The 27,835-nt window shown below is 37.5% G+C and overlaps 1 protein-coding gene across 4 annotated transcripts in view; it reads right to left on the bottom strand.

Moving 5' to 3' along the window:
- The window catches only part of Itpr2 (inositol 1,4,5-trisphosphate receptor type 2), a 518,501-nt gene that overhangs the window by 358,409 nt on the left and 132,257 nt on the right, over positions 1-27,835 (bottom strand). For all 4 annotated transcript variants that reach the window (XM_058576367.1, XM_058576366.1, XM_046435433.2 and 1 more), the window contains 6 exons: positions 20,407-20,558; positions 16,481-16,580; positions 15,797-15,957; positions 7,567-7,708; positions 5,175-5,336; positions 45-217 (listed from right to left, as the gene is read on the bottom strand). In XM_058576367.1, coding sequence (XP_058432350.1) covers positions 45-217; positions 5,175-5,336; positions 7,567-7,708; positions 15,797-15,957; positions 16,481-16,580; positions 20,407-20,558 — 890 coding nt within the window. The remainder of the gene's footprint in view (positions 1-44; positions 218-5,174; positions 5,337-7,566; positions 7,709-15,796; positions 15,958-16,480; positions 16,581-20,406; positions 20,559-27,835) is intronic.

The following is a 27,835-nucleotide window of genomic DNA, read 5'->3' on the forward strand; positions in this document are numbered from 1 at the left end:
AGCCCCACTAGAAAAGAACGAACGCTACATAAACCACTTCAAACCTTGGCTCCCGGTTCCTCCTGAGTAAGCTGACAAATGTTTCTATTTCTTTTGCTGTGATATGTTTCTCTAGTAGTTTTCTGTTGTTGTGCAACAAAGCTGTGATAGTATCTTCTGCCAAAATATCATAGCCAATCTGGGACTGCATGACACAGAAATTCTTAGCAATATACTCCTGCAAAGAGGAAAGACTGTCAGAATGTGCCGCCATACAGCTCAGAAATCAAGGTCCTCTCAGGGCTAGCAACACGGGTAACTCATTCACAACAGAAAACTTTCTAAAAGTTTTGTCAAAAGAGAAGCAAGTAAATATTTCTTCAAAAAAATAGAGCTTTTTGAGGAAGGCAATTAAAACATATCAATATAAATATAATTTAAATTATGATGAAAAATACATTGCTAAAATGATTTTTAATATGCATGCTTAAGCTCTTGTGAGAAAGCCAAAAATAAATATAATTAAAATAACAAATCTTTACAACTTGGTAACTTAGGATTTCATCAGCCTAACAGAGGCTCTTTCTCTGAGTTTTCCCAAAAGCCATGACCAGTGATTTTGGCAAGATGATGAAAAAGAAAATAACTATTTGATATCTCATTCATGAGACATGAGATCTATGCATCTACCTGAAGACTGTAGGTGGATCTGGGTTGATTTCTTTCTTGTATATAAACTACAATGATCTATAAGATCTTTTCTTTAAAATAATTGTAAAAACTTAGTAATTTCTTATCATTAAAATGTAAACTGGGGTGGGGATGTAGCTCTGTGGTAGAATGCTTGCCTGGCATGCATGGGGCCCTGGGTTCAATCCCTAGTACTACACACACACACACACACACACACACACACACACTGCAACCAAATAAGATAATGTAATCAACCATGTTGCTAATCAGATCCATTCATTCAGTAAAAATTTCTTAGAGGCCTCAAACATTCCAGGCACTGATTGGGAGACTAGGGGTATGGCTGTAAACAAGATAGATAAGCTATCATGAAGCTTTCATCCCTGTGAGCAAACAAATATACTCTCATTTCACATGTTGATAAGTGAAATGCAAAAAACAGAAGGATGGAGAAAAGTGGCAACTTTAGATGGGAGATGCCAAAGAAAGGACATGGGCACAAGGATGGAATGATCAAAAGGAGGCAGCCAGGGGAAGACCTGAAGAGAAGCCCTCTAGGCAGTGAAAGAAGCAAGTGCAAAGGCCCTGTGGTAGTGGAACTAAACTTCTTGTGTTCTACAAAGAAGAGATGGCCATTGCAGTGAAAGGGAAGTAAGCAGGGGAAAGCAACAGCTGGAGTTGGAGAGGTAAGTCAAAAAAGGAGTCCTTGTGAGTTATCGTAAAGAGCAAAAACTAAGAACAAGAGAAAGCCACAGGAGTTTCAATTAAACTTTACTTATTCTGCTCCTTACTCTTCACACTAACTCTCCTATACTCCCAATCACTATTGCTCATTTTTAACATTGTGTGTATAAGCAACACATCTCACATAACAATAGAACTAGTGAGCTGAAACCTTCTACAATCAAATGTTTTCCAGTTCCTGGGTATTCTCCTTGGGAAGGCATCTCTGTTTCTAAGATGGGAGAATGTATTGATTAGAGAGTGGTTTTGCCTCAGGCAAAATTTACTGGAATATATCTATTCCTTGAAAATGGTATTGGTTTGCACAAATCTAATTATGTTCTAGGCAGCATTTTTGTGGTCTTTCAAAATGATGACTTTGTATATTGGTAGCCAATTAAGTAAAGTAAATGTCTTCTGTTGGTGTATCATTTTAAAGATATGTATTGATTTACACACTTTTATGACCACTGTAGTCATACTCTGATATCGGGCAAACTTCCAAGAAGTTGGTAAATAATTAAATGAAATTACAGGGTTATCAAATTCTATAAATAATAACAAACAAAGACACACCATTAAAGACCAGGGTGAGCACTAAATCATGAGTCAACTCAGACTGTAAAGTACAAGTGATGATATGGGAAAATGAGGTAATTATGCAAAAAAGTAGGCCTTTTGCCTACATTTAAAAAACCTTGTTCTTAAAATCATCAGAAAGCTATTTTATGCTTATTATAAAGCATTCTTAATGCAAAAAGAAGTAATAAAAGGGTTTTTCAGCTACCACTGAGATTCCACTGAAGCACACAGGGACAGGTGAGGGAAAATAAAATTCAACCCTCAACGAACACGGACTTCTTCGTTCCTTCCTCAGCTCAATGATCTAAAACTTGGGGAGAGGAGAGGAAGGAAAAGCTGACCCACAGCCATATATGCACAGAAACCCAGGCCAGGTCCCCAGAGCATGTCAGCATTTACTTGGGATGAACCACGTGATTAGGCAGAGGTGTGTGCACATGTGTATATGTGGCCCTTGCAGTGTTTGCTCATCAGAGGATGTTTTCAGAGTGGAAACTGCACACAACACAAGGAGCCTGGGTGCAGTTAAGACTAAGGGAGTGAGAAAACCTGAACATGCCATGCCAGAGAAAGGACACCAACTAAGATGTGCTGCCTGGGAACCTACCACAGGGAGCAGAGTGACCCACCCCAGGACCTCTGGCACTGAAGCCCATGGCAGGGATGGAGAACAGGAGGATGGATCCTCAGCAGCCTTCCAAAGGCTAAGCACATTCAAAGATGGCACACATCCTGACCTTATGGGACTGAGGGCCCCAGGGACGCTGCAGACCTGTGAACTCTTTCTGTTAATTTCATTCTCTAATGATCCAGCACTATTTGTATGGGTGGCATGGTGGCCTATCTAGCAAAGCATAGTAATCTCCCCTTTTCCCCAAGGGACACATTCCATGACCCACAGTGGATGCCTGAAACATGGACAGTACCAGACCCGACTTAAACTGTTTTTCCTATACATACACACCTATGATAAAAGTTTAATTTATAAATCAGGCATAGTAACATATTAATAATAATGAATAACATAGAATATTCATAATAAGATATCATAATAAATGTGATTTAAGATGATAGATTTATGTATTGAGCAGCCAGTTGAGTATATTTCTAGAATTACTTCTAGAATCTAGCAATTAATATTTTTGAACCAAAGTTGACCATGGGTAATGGAAAGAAGATAAAATGAAATTGTGGATAAGAAGGGATTACTCTGTTTTTTCAGACCCAAGAAGAAAACTAAAGACAAGTAAAATATGCTGGGTAGCCTCATTCCAGACCTCCTCTGAAGACTTTAGACTCTCAGAAGAGGACGCACCTCCAATGCAGATTCTCTGAATGCCTGAATGTCTGTCATTTTTTTTTCTTTTTGTAGTTGTATATGGACAGAATGCCTTTATTTTATTTGTTTTATTTTTATGTGGTGCTGAGGATCGAACACAGTGCCTCACACATGCTAGGCGACCACTCTGCCGCTGAGTTATAGCCCCAACCCAAGGTCTGTCATTTAACATTCTGGATCTTAAGTTTTCCTCCCATGAAACATGAACAACTCTATCCACTTTTATCTTGCCATCTTAAAGGAATGTAGTGAAGTTGCAGGCATAATTCCAGAGATAACATTTACAACTGGAAAGAAAGATGCTTATTCCTGGGGTTACATTTGAAAATATTTAAGGATTTATGTACATTGTTCCCTTGCTTCTTCCATTCTTTCCCATATTATTTATCTCCTGGCTAATCTGTTTTACATATTTTTGGACCTTTATGAATCTTTGAACAGAATTCCAAAGCCAATGTATTTTATTTAACACATCCTTCCTAATATATATATATATATATATATATATATATATATATATATATATATATATATATATGCGTGTGTGTGTGTGTGTGTGTGTGTGTATATATTCTTATATATTTTTTTGGCAAAAAAGAATATACATATTCTTTTTTGCCAAAACACTTTCAAACTACCCAGAGACAATAACACAATGATGGAGCGATAACCATAGGCCTAAGGGGAGAGCTCAGGGGTGGAGCACTTGCCTAGCATGCATGAGGTCCTGGATTCAATCCCCAATACTGTAAAGAAAAAAAAGAACAACCTCCAACTTTAGGCAAGTTATTTAACCTCTTTGTTTGTCAATTCCTCATCTTAGTATCAACTAAACTGAGTTTATCTGTGAAAATTGCTTACAACTAAGCCTAATGCAAAGTGAGCACTCTAAAATACTACTAAATATTCCTAACAACCTCTACCCTGCAGGACTGACACTACAGGCTGTGGGGTACTTAGGCCCTCCCCCAGCCCTCTCCCACACCATTCTTCATGGAATAACCTCCTCAGCAAAACTTATGGTGGTGTATTCTGCCTTCCTGGTTAAGAGAAACATGGAAACTAATTTTCCAAATGATAATTAATTTTAAACAATTTTATGTTAAACATTCACATTATTGAACACAATGCAAAATATTATGTACTTTTAAAATAAAATGAGACCTGAAAGAAATTTCATTAGGAGCCAACAACTTTTAGCTGCATCACACGTGGCTTCCCTGTCCTCCTCAGCTGTGAATATCTTAGGGCTGAAGTACCCTTTCTAGCAACCATCATTCTTTCTTCAAAGGTCTCTGTTCCTAAAATTGCTTTTCCTAACCAATTTATGAGAATGATTCTCATCCTACTCAGATGCTTTCTTCTCCAGGAATCTGTCCTGGGTTCCCCAGCCACAGCTGTGCTCCCCCTCTTGAGAACTTCCATCCTTGTCTTCTGTCTCTGCTCCCCTCTGCCTCCCCCTTACACTTCAGATGCACATGCCACATGTTTTCCACTAGAAAACAAACTCCTTGACCACAGATGTTGAGGCTGTACCTTGCAAGTTCCTCAAGCCAAGAAATGTTCCATTCCTCTTTACATAATAGACCCCGTACCCCTCCTGCCCAGAAATTAATACGTTCACATAAGAACTCAGGATATCCTCACCCAAGCAGGGATTCTAATTTTATATGGAGGAATAAATAACTATGTTGGCTCAAAAATACTTACAGATCATTTTTGTGCTGCCAATATAAAACACTTCATTGCAAAGTGAAATTCCTAATTCCTACTTTCTTACACTTTACAACAGCAATGAAAAGAACCCTGCTCACACTTCATATGTGAAACAGAATTAAGAATGGGGGCCACCTCTGACCTGATTTTTCCTGTAATCCTGCTGTGAATGCCTGAGGACGCGGTAACAGAGCCGTAGCATGTACTTGTAGGGAGCGTATCTTTGGTCCCCCAGGTCTTCGAGCCTCAACATAGAGCCTTCTCCTGCTTTCTCTTTAAAGGGTGCTTTAAGAATCCCAAATACCTATCAGGAATAAAAAAAAAAAATGCATATTCTAATAAACATGCTTTATGATCATTTTTTTTTTTTTACAAATAAGAACATTGGCTCAAAAACACTTTTGTAACATTTGAGTAGAATTAATGTAAAGGGGTGAAAGTACTTAGGATACAGGACTAGAATGTTCAAGGGACAGAAAACCAATGCTAAAAGAGTTCCCTAAAGTGAATGAAAAAAATATTGTTTAAATAAAATGCTAAATTTTATTTAGAAATAATGTTTTTAAATTGGGAAATAGAAAGATGTTCAACTGTACCAAGCTGCATGTTTAGATGAACTAAATATAATTTCTGTATGCTTTTGGGTATTTTCCTACTATTTTCTATAACTTCCCCAAATCAAAATAATATAAAGAAACCATTTACTTTTTATCTGAAACTTACATCAGAAAATTGCTTCCAAATATAACTTTTACCTCTTCCTAGGGTCAATTCAGAAAGAGGAAATAGCAATCCTAAATATATATGCACTGAATACCAGAGCACCCAAATATAACTCTTTCTAAAAGAGTAAATTCACTGTTCATGATATACAAAGATGTGACCAAGTCAGTGAATGTATCAGAATTAAAATATAATAAATAAGGACCCACATGGGCAGCTGATGGGACCCAGTGAGCCAGATGTTTGTAAGAAAGTTAGCAGTTAGGAAGTATTGGAAAGCATTGAGGATAAAATTTGCTTTGAGTAAGACAGCAGGTAGGCTCACCTGGAGACTAGCTGGTAGGATGAGTAAACCACTAGGAAAGAACAGGCAGTCAAGGGAATGAGCATTAACACAAGAAGAAAAATGGAAAGAAATTCTCATTTGGAGCCCATGAAATGTGATAGCATTTCTTCAATAATTGTGTATTTACTAAACTTTGCATGTTATATTTATAACACTGAAATTAAAAATCTGATTGAAATTAAAAATATGTTGGTTAAAATATTAATAAATCCATACCAGGTCCCAAACGTCTTTGAAATCAAATGTTTTATATAAAAGCATTGCTGATGTCAGAAAATGCTTTGCTCCAATTAGATTTATAACCCATTATTTGAGAAAAATATTGACTATATATACTATATACTGTGTCTATTTTCCTTTCTCAATTCAAGGAGAACATGTATATTACTAACATAATTGTTAGTTATGTTTTAAGTATCTTCCTTGAGTCCATATGTAATTCACACAAAAGCCCATTACTTTAAGTAGCAAATAACAAGGAAAAAAAATAACATATAAAGAAGGACATGTCCAGATGTGCATGCTATCAGGCAATGAACTGATTGACTGGTATATTATAAATAATTTCAGGAAGATACAATAAAGGAGCAGCTCTAAACTCTCAGGGAAAAAATTTCAGAATATTGTATGGTGTACTTATGAACCAGTGTTCCTAGAGAAGAGAAGAAGTAGGAAGAGGATGGAAATGGCATTTTCCAAGTTCATCTAGAAATTCTACCTAGACATTTTTGCCAGCAGTTTCTGGAGAATCTGACCACAAAGGTTTTTTGGAGATCTTTGGTAGGCTGCCTCTGAGATGGCCCCCGATGATCCCTGCCTCTTGATAATCACATCCTATGGAATCTTCTCTCTTTGACTATGGGCTGAATTTATTAACTTTCTTCTAACTAAATACAGCAAAATGCATAACATGTTATGTCTAATATAAGATCATAAAAGGGCTGTGGCTCCTATCTGGGGGTCGTGTCTTGTTTCCTCTTGGATCCGTCACTTCTTTTTTAAAGTATTTTTCAGTTTTAGGTGGACACAATATCTTTATTTTATTTTTATGTGGTGCTGAGAATCGAACCCAGTGCCTCACACATCCTAGGCGAGCACGCTACCACTTGAGCCACATCCCCAGCCCCTTGGATCAGTCACTTCTAAGGGAAGCAAGTTGCCTCCTCTCCCTGGAGACTCCACTGGGAGAGGCCCAAGTGAGCAAGCTGGGAAGTGCATCTTCTCTCATGTCTCCTCTCAACCTTGAGATGATGGCAGCTCCACCCGACTCCTTGACTAACTCTGAAAGACCCTCAGCAAGAACACCCACCTAAACTGCTCCTAGAGTTTTAATCCACAGAAACTTCAGAAAGTGTCTGTCTAGGGGTCATTTATAACACAGCAATAGATAATTAATACAAGGACTTTCCTGACACCATAATTTAAAAAACAAAATAAGCAAATTTAGCTTCATAACAAAATTCACCTGTGCCAATATGTTTTGTTCCCTCATTAGTTTTTGACGTTCTCGGTTCGGCTTGGTGATAACCACATCCAGAACTTCTTGTCCATTATTAGGCACATCAGCAACAAAAAAGATGAGGTCTTCCAATAATTTGGTTACAAACCTATCATAAAATGAAAAGGAAATTTTACTCTGTGGCTTAATTTTGGATTTTCTTTTTACTAAATGTAAGAACTGAAACAATGGAAAACAAAGTATTGATAATACAAATCTTTAATAAATAAAAGATAATATCTAATGCAGTTACTGTTTACCTTAACTTTTACAATAATATTCCTTCTCCAGTTCCTACTACAGCCTCTCTGCCTCTAGGTCTAATTGAGTATTTGCAGGCTTTTGTGAAATACAGTCCCAGGTACCTCAACAACAGATGAGCTGGTAAGATAACACCACAAGATTCTTTTCCATGACTGATCAGCAAAGTAGAGTTTTTTCCATTTCAGAGAAAATGGCTATCCCTCTAAATTACTAAATTCAAACTTTATTTTTACTATTCACCCAAGCTACTGCGTTTCAATTTATTCAAATGTACAGAACAAATGCTAGGCGCAGTGGTGCATGACTGTAATCCCAGTGGCTTGGGACATTGAAGCAGGAGGTTTGTGAGTTCAAAGCCAGCCTCAGCAACATAGTGAGACACTTAGCAACTCAGGCAGACACTGTCTCTAAAGAAAATATTTTCAAAGGCTGGGCATGTGGCTCAGTGGTTAAGCATCCCTGGGTTCAACCCTTGGAGGAGGAGGAGGAGGAGGAGGAGGAGGAAGAGGAGGAGGAGGAGGAGGAGGGGAAAATTTTAAACAATCTGTGAAAAGAAACCAAGTAAGCAATTAGACACTGTTGTGAAAGTATCAACTGTTCTATAAAAACCACAGTATTCTAAAACCAAACACCAGTGTTCACTTGTAACTTGATATTGTGGTTACTGTTGTTATTATTATAACTATTATGTGAACTTCAGTGGCATTTAGTCCCTGAAGTGTTTTGAAAATTCCTCCTTACTTAACTTTTTGCTCCCTCCCTCCTCTGCCTGTTCTTTGTAATTTTTTATGTTGGTAGGTAGATGGAGGCAGCCAGGCTTCATATTATTACAAACACTGGTAAACTTATTTGAACTCTGTATTTTTAAAAGAGATTTTGAAAGTTATTGATGATGAAATAAACTTGTTATTTCGTTTATAAATATGATTTTATAGTAAAACAAAAAATATTTAAATTAGCATCCCCCATGTACTGGTAGCATAATCATTCACGAGTATTAGCATGATACATCATGATCATATTAATAATAAAACTACAAGTGTCTCAACTATTACAGAACTGTTAGAATATATTTCGTCAGGAAACATCCTGATCCCATCTCCAAGGATCCTATGCCTCCTTAGTGTTCCTATTTTAAATTTTAACTCAGTTCTTTGGAAAATGTGTCTAGCTGATAGGATTCACTGACATCTCAGAAGGCAACCACAGAAATAAAAAACAAAAACACATGTGCATTAAATATGATGTGAACTTCTTTTGAATTATGACTTAATGTCTTCCAAGTCATTCAGTTCTTCGTAAAACAGAAAACAATTTTTTTGAGCTCAGATTACTTCAGCAAACTGAGATTAGTTAAACCTAGGTTGCAATCTGCTCAATATAAGTCCAGCTGGACCATAAATATTTGCATTTATTTTCTTTTTAAAACTATCAATATTCATTTTCTCTTTCTAATTCTCTATTTAGATAACTAAGAAAGCCCAATTTGTGGTCAACTAACATCACTCTGCTTCAAAGTCTTCTAAATATCGTGAAACCTCCCGATGGTTAATGGAATGATGATGAAGAAAATTAAGTACTGACTGAATATCACTGCACACAAGCCCAAGCTGCAGAGCCCTCCCCAATGAGGGAGCGAGGGAGGCCAGAAAATATGAATATTTGGTTTTCGTTTGGTTTGGGTTTTGTTTCTGTGTTTTTTAATATTTCATCTCAAGCATCCCATCTATGGCCAAAAAAAAAAAAAAAACTGGTTTGCTTTTCATACTCCAGTTCTGTATTGGGTGGTTACATCTTTTTAACTCATGTAATTGTACTAATTTTTGTTTATTAAAAACTTTTTCTGGGGCTGGGGCTATACCTCAGTGGTTCAGTACCTGCCTCACATGTGTGAGGCACTGGGTTCAATCCTCAGCACCACATAAAAATAAATAAATAAAGATATTGTGTCCATCTACAACTTAAAAAATAATTTAGAAGAAAACTTTTTCTGTGTGACTGTCAGGTATAGCAATAATGATGTACATAAAGTATATAATGTATATGTGTATGTGCACATGTGTGTATATATATGTTTGTGTGTGTATGTATATATATATGACACAGCACATCTGAAGACATTAATAAGAAGTTTCATGGATCAGAAATCAAATAAGAATAACACAGTGAAGAGCCTGGCTAACATTCAACCCTCACAAGGTAGCCAGAACTGAAAGCACATGGTAGAGATGACACAAAAGACATAAAAGCAGGGAATAAAGTTGGGGTTCTCTATCTCTTCAAATATCCCCCCAAATCCAGTGGTCCCTTTAGGCTCTGGTAGTGAAGGGAACAAAAAGCACATGATAGGACTTGGGCTAGCCACTTGTGATCACGATGACCACTGATCACCAGAGGACCTGAAATCTCAGCACTCAATACCAGACCCAGCTCTGGGCTAGTGGGAGCAGGGAGACAAAATCCAAAGCTAATAGAGAAAATGAATGAACATAGAGAGGAAAAGCAAAAACCTCCCACCTGAAAAGAGACTAAAGAGTGAAATTCCAAAACACATGAAAGAAACCGATTAAGAAAGACGACCATCATGCTAAAGAATCAGGAGACTAATTCATTACCAATAAAACCAAGTAACAGAACAATTTCAAAATAACTTTTAAATAATTATTATTTTTTGGTCCTCCAATGGATAAAGAAAGTAGGTATCTACCAAAACTATATAACATTTTAAAATGCTAGTATGAAGGAAGAATGGGCATATATGCAAAGAACCTAAAGAAATCTAAAAAATCACAATTTAAATCACTTAAGTAAAAGTCTAATTGATGAAGGTAAACTATACTGCACATATTCTAAGAACAATTAATGATCATATGATAGTATAAAAAATGAATATAAATAGAATAGAGAGATTTAAAAAGGCAATTATAAAAGATTAAATTAGGAGTTGAGGAAGATGATTAAGAGGAGACTATATGTATTTAAGGTGTTTTGACAGAAAAGAGGAAAATGGAAAGAATCAATATTTGAAGGAAAGTGGATAAAAAACTTAACATTAAAGGAAGACATACATATTCAGATTAAACTAACTGTCAAGGGGAAAGAACAAAAATAAAACATCCCCTTGAAAACATAGTGAGACATTAGGACATTGGGGACAGAGAAGAAAATCTACAAAATTACCAGACAGTAAAGAAAGATTACCAGTAAAGATAACAAGAAAACAGAGATAACAATTGACAGCATATTTCCTAAGAGCAACAAAAGATTCCAGAAAATCATTAAACTATAGCTATAAAATACTATAAGAAAATACTTGTCACTCTAACATTTCACACACAAATTGTCACTTAAGAGTAGAGGCAAAACTTGGGGCTGGGAGCGTAGTTCAGAGACACAATGCCTGCTTGGTATATGTGAAGCCCTAGGTTCCATGCCCAGCCTGAAAGAAAGAGAGAGGGAGGGAGGGAGAGAAAGAGGGGAAAAAAGAGTAGAGGCAATATAAAAACATTTTAGACATCTTTATATATGTGAAGACTAAAGATTATAACCCAACAAAGAGCTCTATTGAATGGACTGAAAACAAGTGAGCCCAGAGAGAAGTGAGATGCAAGAATTAAAAGCAAGCAGAGAGAGATAATTAATCACTGGAAAACAACTTTTAGAAATTAAATTTCTCAGTAAGAATGACGGTTCAGGGGGTGCAGTGGTGCATGCCTGTAATCCCAGCGGCTCAGGAGGCTGAGGCAGGAGGATCATGAGTTCAAAGCCAGCCTCAGCAAAAGCAAGACACTAAGCAACTCAGTGAGACCCTGTTTCTAAATAAAATATAAAATAGAGCTGGGGATGTGCTCAGTGGTTGAGTGCCCCTGAGTTCAATCCCTGGTACCCCCCCAAAAAGGATCTTACATCACAATTTATATGACACATTTGTTCTTTTGTATGTATCAAATATAAAATAAAACTACAAATGAATAAACACAGAACTGTGGTTCTAGGCATATGCTTCATGAATGATGGGAGGGAGACTATCAGTGTATAAGCAAAGCAGTGCTGAGGCACTTTCTCCCATGAGAAGAAGAAAAAAGTATTAATAACTTCAAGCTTTATAAGAAAGGATATATAAGAAAATGTATAATTAAGAATTTTGGGGCTAGGGCTATAGCTCAGTGGTAGAGTGCTAGTCTCACGGGTGTGAGGCACAGGGTTCCATCCCCAGCATCATATAAAAATAAATACATAAAAGATATTATGTCCATTTACAACTAAAAAAAAAAATTTAATGGAAAGAAAAGAATTTCAAGGCTGAGGTTATGGTTCAGTGGTAGAGCACTTGCCTAGCACAAGTGAGGCACTGGGTTCAATCCTCAGCACCCCATAAAAATAAATAGAGTTATTTAGAAAAAAGAATTTCAGAGCTCTTGCCAAAAAACAGAAGTACAACCTCAAGCTTCTGAATCAGTATCGGAAAAGATAAGATAGGGAAGGGAAGGGAGAGATAACCTTCATCCATTGAACAGAAAGCAAAAAGGAAGTAGAAGGAAAAGAAAAGCTACCCTAAGTTAAAAATACGAATGAGCCCAAAGACATTATTTATTACATGCAAGGTAATTAAACTATTTGATTAAGTTTTTAAAATCAAGGTCTCTGCTGCTCACAAGACACATAACTAAAACAAAATGACCAGGAAATCTGAAATCAAGGGACACTGAAAAAGAGGCACCAGGTAAATATTAAAGAAAAGATAGCTGGTGTTGCAATAGTAATATCAGGCAGATAACATTTGGTGAAAAATGATGGTGCTGTGGAAAGCAACCTCAGAGACATCTGACCTGGTGATCCCCTGTTGGATGACCTCTCTAGATCCTGAGCTTCACTATGGGGAATAAGAGGCAGACTTCAAGTCTATAAGTTGCGTGGAGACACATACAATCTAAGACCTTCAGCACCTATTAGCACCATACATGCATACATGGAGAAATAATTCTGAATTAATTACATCTGTAAACAATGGATGCTATATACAAACCCTATGCAGGTAAAACATGCTCTCTCAGATGTATAATGCACTACAGAAATTCTGGTTAAGGAGTGCACATGTCACCTCCTCAAGGTCTGCACAGCAGTCAACAGTCCTTCATATTTCCTTTCTCTCCCCTCCAACATGTTCCCAATACCCTCTATTTCGTTGGTGCAACTATGTAAAATGCAAGCAAAAAATCCAACTGAAAATTATCTAAGGTTGAGCATCTTGGAGCACAACACAGCAGCTGTGCCTCTGGAGTCCTTTCGTGGGCTGAGTAAAAGGAGGGATACAAGGGAGAAAGAGAGAATTCCAACACCACAGGCATTTTGAGACAGACCTGCAATATTCTCACACCCTCCCTTTGACCTTGTATCATCTTCCTTGTTTTGAGTAAAAAGAACATCTAATAATAACTTCATTCTCCATAGGGGGAAAAAGTCAGGGTTGTCAGTTATTTTCAGAAAGAATTTTATATTGAATTCCAAAACTAAGAAAATAATATAGATGCATTCAACTATGCCAATAAACTCTACTATGCTGACAGGCAGTTTTGAATGCATTTTGATGGGAAATGGCTTTTCTAAGATTACTAAATTAAGATCAATAATTGCAACTTCATATTTCTCAGGCAAAGTCTTCTCTTTGCTATTTTTTTTCACTCTAAAAACAGTGATAAAAGAAGCAGAGGAAATAAAATGCATGATCTCTGCTCACTACTAGGCCACCACCTTCCTTGGACACATCTCGTGAGAAGGTCCCCTCCATCAGTAACTGGAGAAAGAGCAACTTGAGCCTGGTGGCATCCAGTGATGGTGGAGCACTCATAATGGGAATCTTTATTTGTCCTTCTCTTCAGTGAATACCTTCATGCTGAGAATTGTAAGAGGGGCTTAGTAAATTTCTATGCATATGTGAAAGGGACAGAGACAGAAATGGATTCATCAAATGAAATTAGATAAATCTCAGGCAAATAAAAATTCCTATCTGCACATTAGAACCCATTTCCTGTCATAATTGAGCTCTGATATTTAATTATCTGTTTTCCATAAAAGTGGGGCAGTTGCTTCAGCTTCTGGCCTTTATTTCTTTCCTCCAACAGGGTTAGAGATATAATTGAATACACGACAGTTGTTTTCCAATGCAGGTCTGTCAGGGGAAAAGCAGAGGAAAGAACAGAGAGAGCTGAGAACCAGCTATTTCATTTGTTTGCATATTTATGATTTTTTTATCAACAGGAGCCGGACAGGGGGAAGCAAGTTAGTGTTTTATTCCTTTGTATTATAAGATACATACCTAAAAGTCTCTAAAACATATATGTTTAGTTAAGGGATACTTACAATGTGAGCCCCATGACACTACCACCCAGAGCAAGCAACAGACAACTACAGGAACCCTTCCTTCCCTCACCAGTCAACTCCTGCCTCCCCTCTAAGAGGAAACCCCAACTGAATTTTGTGACAATGGTTTTCTTGAACGTCTTTTAGGCCTTCCAATTGCCAAAACACCCCTAAAGAAGTTGCATTTATTTAGCTTGTTTTTTAACTTACAAATAGTGTAACAGCGAATGCATTCGTTGTGTCTCATTTTCACTCAATCTAAAGTTTGTTAGATTTATTCACAGCATTGCACACAGATATAGTTCTTTAATTTTCACAGCTATACTGTATTCCAGTGTATGAATATATCATGACTTTAATCATCTATTTAATGGGTGATGGATTTGTGGACAGAGTTCAGTCTGGGAGTATTTAAAACAAGGCTGGACATTCCTGAGCATGTGTTCTGTGGCACATATGGAGGAGATCCTTTTGGACAGATGTTCAAGAATATTCAGCCAAGAGTGAAACTGGCAAGCCACAGGATGTTTACTTCTTTAACTTAACTAGTTTCTGCAAGGTGCTTATCTCAGTTATCATCTCACCAGCTGTGTCTGAGAGTTCTAATGCATGAATGCCTTGGCTTGGTAAACACCTTTATCTTGTTCAAATTAAAAGATAAGTTGCAAATCATGAAGAGGGAAAAATAGGATATTTGTGTTCAGATGTGCTGAAAAGCACACAGACTTTAAATTACATGTATTTGAAGCCCCCACTTATTACTTATGTGACCTTCACAAGTTTCTCACTCTCTCGATTCTCCTTTATATATAAAGAGAATATCTACCTCAGGACCATTTGAAGGATCAAATAAAATACATGTGTGATGCCTAACACAGTACCTGATTCAAAGTAGAGATGCAATAATTTCTAGCTATCATTTTCATCCTCTCTCTCACTTATTTCCAAAACCAGTTTGAGAACCAAGGATCCAGTTTCTCTGAATGAGTTAAAAGGGCAGAAAGCTATGCCTTGCAGATTTTTTTCTAGTTCTCCATTTTTTTTTTCATTTTGAAATACTAGAGCTGAGAAATGTGTCATGAATTAAAAATGATCAGAAAAACATAAAACTTCCTTTAGGACATTAAACTCTAAGACCAAATATCAAATCAAGTGCAACAAATGGTATCATGAAGCCTTTAAAAGAAAAGATCAAAGAATAACTACAGGGCTGGGATTGTGGCTCAGTAGTAGAGCGCTTGCCTCACATGTGTGAGGCACTGGGTTTGATTCTCAGCACCGCATATAAATAAATGAATAAAATAAAAGGTCCTCGTCAACTAAAAAAAAATTATTAAAAAAAGAATAACTACAAACAACTATTTTCAAGACAAGGAAAAAGCAAATACTCCATCAGATTTTAAATCACTACTTTTCATTCACTCATTATGATCAAGAGAAATTAAGTTCTCACCTCATTCAGAAGGAATTGTGTGACTACCAAGAATATTCTATTATTCCCTTAGAGTCACTCATTCACTGAAGGTATAAAGCAAGAATTGACAATTAATTCTTGATTTCAAAAGTTACTAACCTCCTTTCATTCTGAGTTATGGTGCCATTTTCCAGCTTTTTAACCGTGGTTGCTAGCACTTTGTTTGCATCATTAGCAAAGTCTAAGTCTCGGACCTCAGACAGTGGGACAGACACAATGGCAAATGCTTCTTTATCCTCTTTTGTTTGGCAGGTTCCAATCTGGAATGTGTTTTTCCATTAAGATTAGTTTTGCTAAATAACTATGCAATATTCTTCAAAGACTAACACATATCAGTACTGTTTAAGAAATATAAGGCAAGAATAGATAATCCAAACACAGTAACTCCCACATGCATCACTCTCTGGGAAAGAATGCAAGGATGCGGTGATTTCCATGCCCATTCCCTGCCCTGATTCCAAAGTACCAAAAAAACTGTCCCTTCCACACTTGTCCTTTGCTTCAGTTCCAACAGAGCACAGAAGAGGCAATCCTGAAATCATACCCTCTTCCCAAATATTGTTCCCATTCTTTTCGGAATCTGTACTACAGCCTCCTGACTGACAGTCCTGCTACAGGTTCCACTACCTCAGCAAGTGGCTGATATAAGAACTCAATGAAATTAATTATAATAATCTCTAATGTTGATGAAGGTGGATTCTAAGGAATATGTCAGAAACCCTCTAAATCCTACAAACACAACATTTGACAAAAAAAAATTAAACCATTCTTGGCAATATTTACCTTCAACATAACAGGTCGTTCTTCATCTGTGTCTATAGGAATACTAGTACTGGTTACCCATGTGTTGGTGCATAAATGTCTTAATCGAACATATGAGTTCCTAAAAGAAAAAAATATAAAAGACGTACTATAACAAATTTGACATATTTGTCAATATATAACATGTTGACATATTTAACAGTTTCATATATGATAGGAACATAAATATATCTTAGACTATCAAGATACATTTGGATTATGAAAAAATTCTGAATTTAGACTACTTCAAAGCAAGCATACTATTATTACCCAGGCCAGTTGTTCTCTCAAAGTGTCAACATCAGCAGAATCAACATCACCAGGGAACTTAGCCGAAATGTAAATTCTGAAACCTTACCCCAGTCCATTAAATCAGAAACTCTGGGGGTAAGGCCCCAAAATGAGTAGTTCAACAGGCTTCTCAGGCAACTTTGATGCACACTAAAGGAAAACTGATCAAGTAACCATCTCCATTAGAACTGCTCCTGCCAGCTGTCTCCTGTGTAGCTTAATCATCTGCATGTGAAAGTATGTACAGTTGATCCCCGTTATTTGTGAATTCCGTACTTGTAAATTCTACTTACTAAAATTTATTTGTAACCCCAAGATCATAGAGCTTTTGTGGTCATTTGAGGACATGTGCAGAGTGACAAAGCATTTGAGTCATCCAACAGGCACATTTCCAAGCTGAGGTCCAGCAAGGTGACATTTGGCCTCCTTGTTCCAGCTCTACTGTAAATACATGTTCCTTTTGCAGTCTACTTAGTGCCATATTTTTTTTTCCATTTCCATGCTTCTTATTGGAGATTTTGGTGTTTAAAATGGCCCCCATTCTAGAAATGCTATCAACCATTCCTATGATATGACTGAAGAAAATTCTTGTGCTAGATAAGCTTCACGTAGGCCTGAGTTATAGTCCTGTTTCCACGAGGTCAATGTTAATGAATCAACAGTTCATAGACAATAAGGTATCTTTAAACAGACATGAACACAAAACCAGTTTATGTACTGACAGAAACTAACAGAACATAACCCTATACTTCCCCTATGAACAATGGTTCATTCTGCTAATGGCTCATTTTGCTAATTCCATGAATCATGAATAACAAAAATTCACTGCATATGACCATTGAGAAAGTGCCTGGAAAATCACACTTAGACCTTCATGCAGCTCAAATATTACCATTTTTATTGAATCTTACCATTATTTCTTTAACAAATATGTGTATAGGACTAATTAAAAGAAAAGCCCATAAAGTTTTCTGCCTTAGAGTTGCTAAGTATAAAGATTAAACATAAACATATCATACAACATAAGATGTAAAACATTTTGGCCAATAAGAGAAAATAAATAAAATACCAGTGACCTCAGGGAAAGAGATTCATTCAACAATATGGTTCTGCATTCACACAAGTAGAATAAACAGAAAATGAGTTGCAAAAACCTAAAATGACAAGGATCCAATTCTGAAGATTAAACCCAGGGGTGCTTTACACTGAGCTGCTTCTCCAGTCCTTTTAATTTATCATGAGGCAAGATCTTGCTAAGCTGCTGAGACTGGCCTCCAACTTGTGATCCTCCTGCCTGAGCCTCTTGAGTAGCTGGGATTACAGGTGTGCACCATTGTGCCCAGCATAAGCATCCAATTCTTCTCTAAATAACCAAAATTTTTGAAATGTCTCTGGTCTTCCACTTATCTTCTGCACTGAATTACACAGGAGATATCATTTGTATTCAGTGGTCTTCCCTTGCATTTTAAGCATCGGGAAAGTGGATCATAGCTTATATATCTCTGTGGCTCTTTCCCCTATTTTACCCTGGCACTTCTTCAATACAGGTTGAGTACCCTTTATCCAAAATGCTTGTAACCACAGTGTTTCATATTTTAGATTTTTCCATTTTAGAATATGAGCATAATGAGACATCTTGGGGGTGGTCCCAAGTTTAAACATGAAACTCATTGATGTTTTACACATACCTTAGACATATAGCCTGAAGATAACGTTATACAATATTTGTGGTGCACCTAGATTTTCACTAAAACCTATCATAGAAGGTCAGGTGTAGAATTTCCCACCTGTAGCATCATGTTGGCATTCAAAAAGTATCTGTTTGGGAAATATTTCAAATTTTGGATTTTCATATTAGGGATGCTCAACCTGTATGTACTTACCGAGTTAACTCTTATTTCTGGGTTCCAAATAAAAGAGAATATACTCCAGCCTGTTAACTTACATCTTGAGAGGATTTTGGAACTGAGTACCTCTTTAGGACCTGTGCCATAGAAATCTATTGTCAGTAGACCTTGATGTAATCTGAACAGTGAGATCCTTTACCATTTCCTTGAACAAACTCTCTTGACGGGCATTCAAGAAAGACTCCACTTTCAAGCCAAGTCTGGTGGCATGCACCTGTAATCCCAGAGGCTTGGGAGGCTGAGGCAAGAGGACCACAAGTTCAAAGCCAACATCATCAACTTAGCAAGGTTAAGCAACTCAGCAAGACTCTGTCTCTAAATAAAATATTTTGTTTAAAAAAAAATAGTTGGGGATGTGGTTCAGTGGTTAAACACCCTTGGGTTCATTCCCAAGTACCCCCCCCAAAAAAAACCCTCCAATTTTGCTAAAAAATCTAAAATGAGTGAAGTCATTCCAAGGAGTAATTAAGATCCCAATTCTGGGAAGACAAGGCAGGAGACAGACCTGATAGGGGATCTCTTTATAGACCATATGGGAGAAAGGGAAGCCTGAGAGATGGACTCACATAAAGTCAAGATTCAGCAACATTCCTCATGAATGAGAATACCATGGAATTCTCATACCCTGGGACACTCCACAGTGGTGTTTCTCAGCAGTATTAGTACAGCCACATTTTACCCTTCCCAAAAGGGACTGATACAACAGCGCCTGCGTCTTTGCATAGTTACCTTCATTCACTTAACCTCTACCCAAGGCCTAAGTATAACACTGCTCCATCAAGGCCAACTGAGCGATACCCCACCCTGGCCCAACAATGTGGACGGCACACAGTGTGTCCAACAAGTGCATCAGGGTGCTACTGTTGGAAGAGAGTTGTGGGCAAAAGAGGTCAACTGAAATAGTCAAATTCAAGCAAAAGAACATAAGATATTCTCTTACATGAGGTTCTGACTGCCTCATTTCCCATCACCCTCCCCCCTTACCCACTTAGGTCCAACTCTACTTGCCTCCTCATTGGTCCTTAAAAACACCTAGTAAATTTCAAGATTCTTCCATTCCCTTTTCCTGCTGCTTGAAACACTCCTCCCAGATGGAGTGGACACAATCCCTTGATTTAAGGGCCATTCCTGCACACTCTGATCTAACAGAATTCTCTGTACTCTGCAATTTTTCTTCAAAGCATTGTTATTACCTGACCCTATATTTTGTGTTTGCTGGTTTATTTACTGCTTGTCTCTTCCATTTGAATGTCAGTATATAACCAGTTTGCTCACTGTTGTCTTCTCAGTGCTAAAGGCAATGCCTGGAATGTAATCAATGTTCCTTAAATATTGTTGACTGAATCACTAAATAAATGAACAAATGAAGTGGGAAACCTGACATAATAAAAATAAATGATAAAAGTATTCCTAGAAATGCTTTTAGATTATTTATCATTTTTGTAACCAAAGGCCATATAAGTAATAGGAATAAATGATTCTTATGAATTTTTCAGAACTCAATTGGTCCTGTACCTTTTAATTATTTATAAGAATAAAATAAACTATGTTAATCTACTCACAAAAGAGGCACAATATTTTACACACTTTTTCTTCATTTATGCTCTGGATATCACAGAAATTATATTAACACTATGATTTTCATTCCTTACTTACTCCTAAAACTATTCAAAGAAACATCTTTTAACTATATATTCTTTTTTTTTTTACCTCGGAACCAAGCAGTCAGCTCTCTGAAGAGTTGTGGCATCCAGTTCAAAAAGAGATGCAATGTCGTTTCCATGTGGGACTGAGACCAAAGTATACATGATCTTCTCTCCTGACTGGCGTTTTTTCTTTGAAGTTGGAAGGTCTCCATCTCTCTGTTGAGAAGATATAAAGTTATGTACTTTTATCAACTTTCTTATTAAACTCGCCACTTAATCAGGAGATAGTGTTTGAATTTGCATGTTTCTAAAGATGTCTATTTCACAAGACCCAGAAAAAGCAGATTAGACCTGACAGTCTTTGAGGAAACTATTATCAAGACACACACTCCTGGGTGGCATTGGATCCAGGCACATCTTTATGGCACTCACAGTCACAATAGCTTGTTTCCTTCAATCTATTGAAAAGTAAGGGTTTGGGCCATTTGATAAACCAAATACAGAGAAGAAATGAGGCTTCATCTAGATCCAAAATTAAAGACATACATACAGGAAACAAATATATGAAAAGGTGCTCAACATCACTAAGCATCATGGAAATACAAATCCAAACCACCATGAACTATCACACCGTTAGAATGTGTATTTTCAAGAAGACAAGAGACAATAAGTGTTGGGAGGGTGTAGAGAGAAAAGAACCATCGCACACTGTTGGTGGGACTGTAAGTGCAGCCCTTATGAAACACAATATGGATGTTCCTAAAAAAACTAAAAAGAGAACTATCAGGTGGCCCAATAATCCCTCCTCTGGGCACAGACCCAAAGAAGATGAAATCTCCACTCATAAAGACATCTGTGCCCCACATTCACTGAAGTACTATTCACAATGGTCATCGAATGGAGACAACATAAGTTGTCCATTGATGGATGAAAAGGCAAAGAAATCTGTGAGACATATATAAATACACATAAAGAGAGACAGATGGTCCCCCATTTATAATGGCTTGACTTATAATTTTTTTGACTTTATGATGTGTAAAATCAATATGCATTTATTAGAAACCACACTCCAAAAAATGATCTTTTCATAGGCTAGCAATCTGCAGCATGATACTCTCTTGCTATGCCAAAAAACCTCAGCTCCAAGTCAGCTACAAGGTCTCAAGAATCAACAACCAATGATTAATAGTATACTGTATTGCTAAGGATATGATGTTTGGTAGGTTAGGAATGTTAAACACAATTTCAACTACAATATTTTCAACTTACAATAGGTTTAACAGAATGTGATCCCATCATAAGTCAAGGAACTGAACAATGGAATATTATTCAGACTTTAAAAAAAATGGGGGGAGACCTTGACATTTGTGATAACAGATATAAACGTAGGGGTCATAATGCCAAGTAAAATAAACCAGACACAAGAAAACAAAATACCACATGGTATCAGTTAAGTGCTCCTGGGTTCAAACCCTGGTACCTCCTCCCCCCACAAAAAATAAAAGGTAACTATATGAGATAATGGATATGTTAATTTGTTTGATGATAATAATAATTTCACCATGTTTATGTATATTAAAACATCATGTGATACACCATAAGTGTATACAATTTTTAAAAGGAGAGAGAAGGAAAAAAGGAAGGAAGGAAGGAAGGCATGCAGGCAGGCAGAGGTGTGTTGTGTCCTGGTCTATATCATGCAACTTAATAAGAAAATCCAGGTGTTATGCTAAGATATACCTGGTAATGAAGCACTATTCTCTAAGGCTCTAACATCTGACGGTGCCACAGAAACCACACTGCTGACTGCAAACAGCTGAGACAAGAAGGCCTGAACAAGGCCCACGGAATCCTTAACAGGCCCAGTAGAACACCGCATGCAACTAAGAGTGGCTTCTCAAGGTTAAAAGCACACTGACAGATGATACTGAAGACGGTAAGGATTTCAATGAAGAGGCTGAGGAACATGAGGAAGAAGGAGGAGGTTCAAGAAGAGGAAGTGGTCATTCCAAAAGAAGCAAAAGGAAATTTGTTTTAAATTATATCCTCAGAAATATGAAACATGGGGAGAAACAGGCCAGGATAATAACAGTGGCAAATAAATACTATGAAAGAACATAAGATATTCTCTTACATTAGGTTCTGACTTTTTGGATTTCATAATGCTTTTGCTGCAAAAAAGAAAGAACTACCGACACGGTGAGTGGCGTTAACACACGTGAGAGAAGACTGCCTCAGAATGTAAGAACACAGAAATGATGGACGAGATCAGTCAGTTGTAGAAATAACTAGAAGGATTTTTGTGTACATGTAGGTAATGGGATTTGGGCATATCTTAGTCTGTTTTCTGTTGCTACAACTGAACACCACAGATTGGGTAGCTTATAAGAAGAACGGTTTATTTAGCTAATGATTCTGGAGGCTGGAGGTTCAGGAACATGGTGCTGACTCCTGGTGACACCTTCTCGCTGTACCCTAACGTGGTACAAGGCACCACATGGCAAAACAGAGCAAGCTAGTCAGAGAGCTCACTTTTATCATAAAGCCATGTCTACAATAACCTACAAATCCCTGAATAAATTAACCCATTCATGAGGGAAGAGCCCTCATGCCACAGTCACCTCCCAAAAGTCCCACCTCTCCACACCACTGCATTGGGGACCAAGTTGCCAACACATGAAATATAGGGACACTTTCCATCATAGTAGCACACAAGCGGCTTCCGTGGAATATTGGAATGGAACAACTAAGAGCTTATCAATTACACTGGACCATGTTTGAAGAAAGGCTTTATTAACAGAAGATCAGCATGTAACCTAAATAAATGGAGCATCTGTGAGCAAGAACTTTACAGGTTCTCAGATCACTGACGAGCATAGATGTAATAAACGGGTATGCCAATCTTCTTGGTAGAATGCCATAGTCCTAAAAGGACTATGGCATATAATTTCCTGACTGGGTCTCCGATATACCAATCTTCTTACTATAATTTAGCTTTTGATATAGATATTCTTTCAAGGGCAATGCAATAACTGACCCAACTATTTAGATCTACTAACAGTTGAAAGTTGGTGTTGTGGCTTATGAAAGTTGGTGTTGTGGCTTATGGTCACTTGTGAGTTCACTTAGGAGGAGTCAATCCCCCTCCATTCATTCTCCTTTTGGAATGCTAATGAAATGAATTTTCTAGACCAATAAGAAGATATCAGATCTAGGTTCCTAAAGATAACCCTCCTACTGACTCTCCCTGGTACTGTCTTCCTGTGGGGGTCCAAGCAAATCAGTCAGGAGCCTCTTTATTTTGACACTCTCACATTGCAACACTGAGAATCTTTTCCAAACACAGAAAAAAAAATCACTAATTAGGGTTAATTAAAACAGGGCACTCTGAGTTACTCATGCTATTTAAGACCTGTGGTTTTACTTTAATTACATAGAATATATGGAATGTACTATTCTGCCCTTAAATAATTCATGTAGGTCTTTGAAAAATGGCTTTAATGAATAGAAAATTTTCCATTTATAAATAACACAACAATTGTTTATGTGTGAATAAGAGCTTTTAACATGTTTAGTTGTTTTTTTTTTAAGACAAGTGCTGTTGTCTTAAGCATTTTGTTTTTGATCTCTCATACATTGTTAATTTGTTACATGAACTTTCTCTGTAAAGAGTTTGACAGTAAACTTCAAGGCATCTTCTGGAATTTTTAACTAATGATATCCCAATAACAAGTTTCAAGTATATATTTTTTAATATATGAATCTGACTTCAATGTAGAACAAAGTCAATATTAGATCTTTATAGCATGAAGACAATCCTGCTCAGAACCATATGCTTGTGGCTTTTGTTTATAAACCCACATTGATTTTTAAGTAAGAAAAAGAAAGACATAGAAACAGTAGTTCCCTGTGTGGAATTACTGCAGCTCAATGGTGTCTCCCTTGAATCACAAAAATGCATTAAGGTCCCACAGAGCTTAAACAGGTGTGAAATGTAACATCAGTGAGCTCAATTTAGGGTGACACAGGGTCTCAGAATGTTAACAGAGTACTGGGCTCTTGGAAAACTGGCATTTTCACTGGGAAGGAGAGGCAGGGCCTCCCAGGTTACAGGAGACACTGGCCCTTAAGAAAAGCCACTTAGGAAACTCAGAGCTCTCCTGGTTTCTCCTGCTGACCTGGGGCCTGCCGGGGGCAGCAGAGCAGTTAGACCCCTGGAACACCTTCTGTGTTACTGGTGAGTCATCAAATTTTTAGCAGGAACCACACATTGCAATTCTGTTGTTGGGAGCCAGAGACATTCTGTAAGAAACATGTCTGCTTTTCTGAGCTGTGTGAGGCCGTGGCATAATGATGCATAGGCTTCTCTGTTTGCATTCGCAGCCTCTTGGGCTTGCTGCTGACTATGTAACCACACACAACACTGCCTCAGAAAGCTGCACATGTTCCTCCTCTTGCAGGGCTTCCTTAAAAAATCCTCATTCTCTCTTTTTCTCTTTTTTTTCCCCCCTTAGCACTTAACCAGTGATGAACACAGAATAAAAAACTAAAGAAATTGGGGGAATCTTACTTTCAGAAGCCAGTGCTCAAGGAATTTTGAGAGTCTTTCAGAATCTGGTATCACCACATCCCAAAATTCTATAGAATGTACAAGTAAATTTTCAGCAAAGTTTCCTGATTCCAATAATATTTCTGTTTGTATACATAAATGCACGTAGATAGACCAGTGGTTCTCAATGGGGGAGATTTTGTCCCTGGGGGGGGGGGGGTCATTTGACAATTTCTAGACATATTTTTAATTGTCATAACTAGGGACTAGGGGTGGGGGGCTGTTGGCACCTACCTAGTAAATAGAGGTCATAGATGCTGCTAAACAGCCTGAGATGCAAAGGACACCCCACGCACAACAGAGAATTGCCTGGCCCAATATGTAGATATTACTAGGGTTGAGAAACCCCACCATTAACAAAAGATACTCCTCCAAAAAATTAGATCACATTCCACATAAATATGGTTGTGTTAATATAGATGGTGCTGCAGTACATCAAAAAAAAGAAGAAGAAGAAGAAGAAAAAGATTTTTTAAAAAGCCCTTTCCCAGAGCCGTTTGAAAAGATACAACCTTTCAAGAAGAAATAATGACTGTCAGGTTCCAAGCCTGGCTTGACACGGTTCCAATGTTTACCGGGTCCCTGTGGATGCTGTACATTTGTAAGATTGGAAATAATAGACTCCTTTGTAAAATAAATACAGCAATTTGGGTCTTAATGGGAGCTCTGACACACATCGCCTCATTTCTGTGGCACCATGCATTAACCTCTGAAACTTCAAAAATGGAAGGCAACGTTTTGATAAAGGTTTCTAAATTACAGGAAAAATATTAACTGGGCATTAAATAGACAACCTAGGGAAAATTAGGAAAGAAAAAATTAGCATAGTCATAGTGAACTCAGCTTTACTGGAACCCAGATCTGAGGTGAAATGGCCTTCTGTTTTGGGAAATTGATTTCTTATTTCACAGGCAGGAGATAAAGTCTGAAGCCTCCTCTGTTTTCTTCTTTAGACAGAAACATAATTATTGCTCTGTGGTAAATGATCTATAAAATGAGAAGCCATATTGTTATCATTATAGTTCCATACTCTCCATTTTGTTTACTCTCAAGCTAGGGTTTCTGGAGAGGAAAAAAATTAAATCAAGTGTCTCCAGTTGGATGTCTCTCTGAGATGACAGATGAGATCTAGTCATAAACATCTCCAGCAAATGCAGCCCCACCTGTCTTGTGTGCAATTAAGGAAATGCTGCTGACAACTGCTTAAACAGAAGAGCATTCTTCTCACCTTCAGAGGCAAATGAAGAAATGGTGTTTTGAAATAAAAAGGAAAAAAATACGTATCAAGACAGGGTAAAAGCTGGATTAGCACAAACAGTGAACTTCACCACAGATTCATGAGTTATTTATATTTTCTGTGCTCTGTATACCTTTATATCCCATATTCTCCCACTCCACTCTGCCCAGCCATCAGTAGTACCACCAACAGTATGAAGCAGAAAGGAAATGAGCACAGAGATGTAATTCAATTGTTCAATGTGAAACTTTGATATCATGCCCTTGTAATAGAGACAACCTTTATTGCTAGCCTACTAACATCTTTTATTCGGTTTCCCTTTGTTTGATCTCATTTTATCTCGTGGCACCCAGATGAGGTATATAAGGCAAACATCTTCATCCCATTAGATAAGGAAACTGAATCTCAAGAAAGCTCTCTGACTCTTCCAATGGCACACACGTGGTACTAGATGTAGGGCCCTCTTGGTCCTAAACCATGCTAAAGAAGCCTCACAGAATGTTATAAAATAACCTGTGAAAGAAAGAAAAGCAGCCCCTGACATCCAACAGGTGTACTCCACCTAGGCTAGTTTTTCTCTTGCTAATATGAACAATGACACACAACATCGACTTCAGACAAGGACACTTTGACCATGATGGGTCAAGACAAAAAACAGGACCCTCCTTAATGGTGTCTGAAAACAGACAAAATATGAATATCATCCAAGCCACAAAAATGACTAAATACTTCCCTAGCTAACATAAATGGCTAAAGAAGCATCTTTAGCCTTCCCTCCTTTCAGGTAAAATTTATTAAGATTCTCTTCTTCCTAACAGCATCTCTATCCATGACAAAGCTCCACTTCCTCAAATTCTCCTCAAAAGTACCTTACGCAAGCCCAAATCATAGAATGAGTTCTTCTAACATGCTCTTCCTGAGATGCCCAGCAGTTCCCCATGTTGTGCCTGCATCTCCCTGTGAAGAGTAATAAACTGAACTTGTTCAACAGCAGGTGTGTTTCTGGTGGCCTCTGCTGCAGTGACAAACGCAAAGGAAGAACCAAAGAAGCCATGATTCATCCTCAGCTTTTTAAACTGGTTACTGAGAGCATATTCTTAAATCATAAGAAAAACAGAATCCAACAATCTTGGGTAGCCACTGGAAACTCGAGAGGAGAAGAGCCCACCCAGGGTGATAAAACTGAAATAGAAGTAGATCTAATTGATGGAACAAGCCTACATCTGTATGGAGGGCTATTTTGACACAAATTACAGTTTCACTGGGCCAATGGCACGAGACTTCAGCTTCCTTTCAATTGTAATCCCAACAGTCAAATGGAAAGAGGAGTCAGTCAAGCAGGACTGAATCAGGTCAGAAGTTCTGACTTGATTCCCTTGCCCCATCCCCAAAATAAACTGTGCACTGATGCAAACACCGTAGTCATGTTAGCTGAACACTCAACTCTCTGTCAATGGGTAAAATTTATGGGTTTTTTTATTTTTATTTTTTATCATAAAATAATTGTACATATTTATGGGGTACAATATGATGTTTCATTTCATGTATACATTGTGTGATGACTAAATTAAGATAATGAGAATATCTACCACCTTAAACAGTTATTATTTCTTTGTAGTAAGAACATTCAAATACTTTCTTCTAGCT

Source organism: Marmota monax, unplaced genomic scaffold, assembly GCF_021218885.2.
Source record: "Marmota monax isolate L192 unplaced genomic scaffold, Marmota_monax_Labrador192_F-V1.1 WCK01_AAM20220418_F8-fsc00012, whole genome shotgun sequence".
Lineage (NCBI taxonomy): Eukaryota > Metazoa > Chordata > Mammalia > Rodentia > Sciuridae > Marmota > Marmota monax.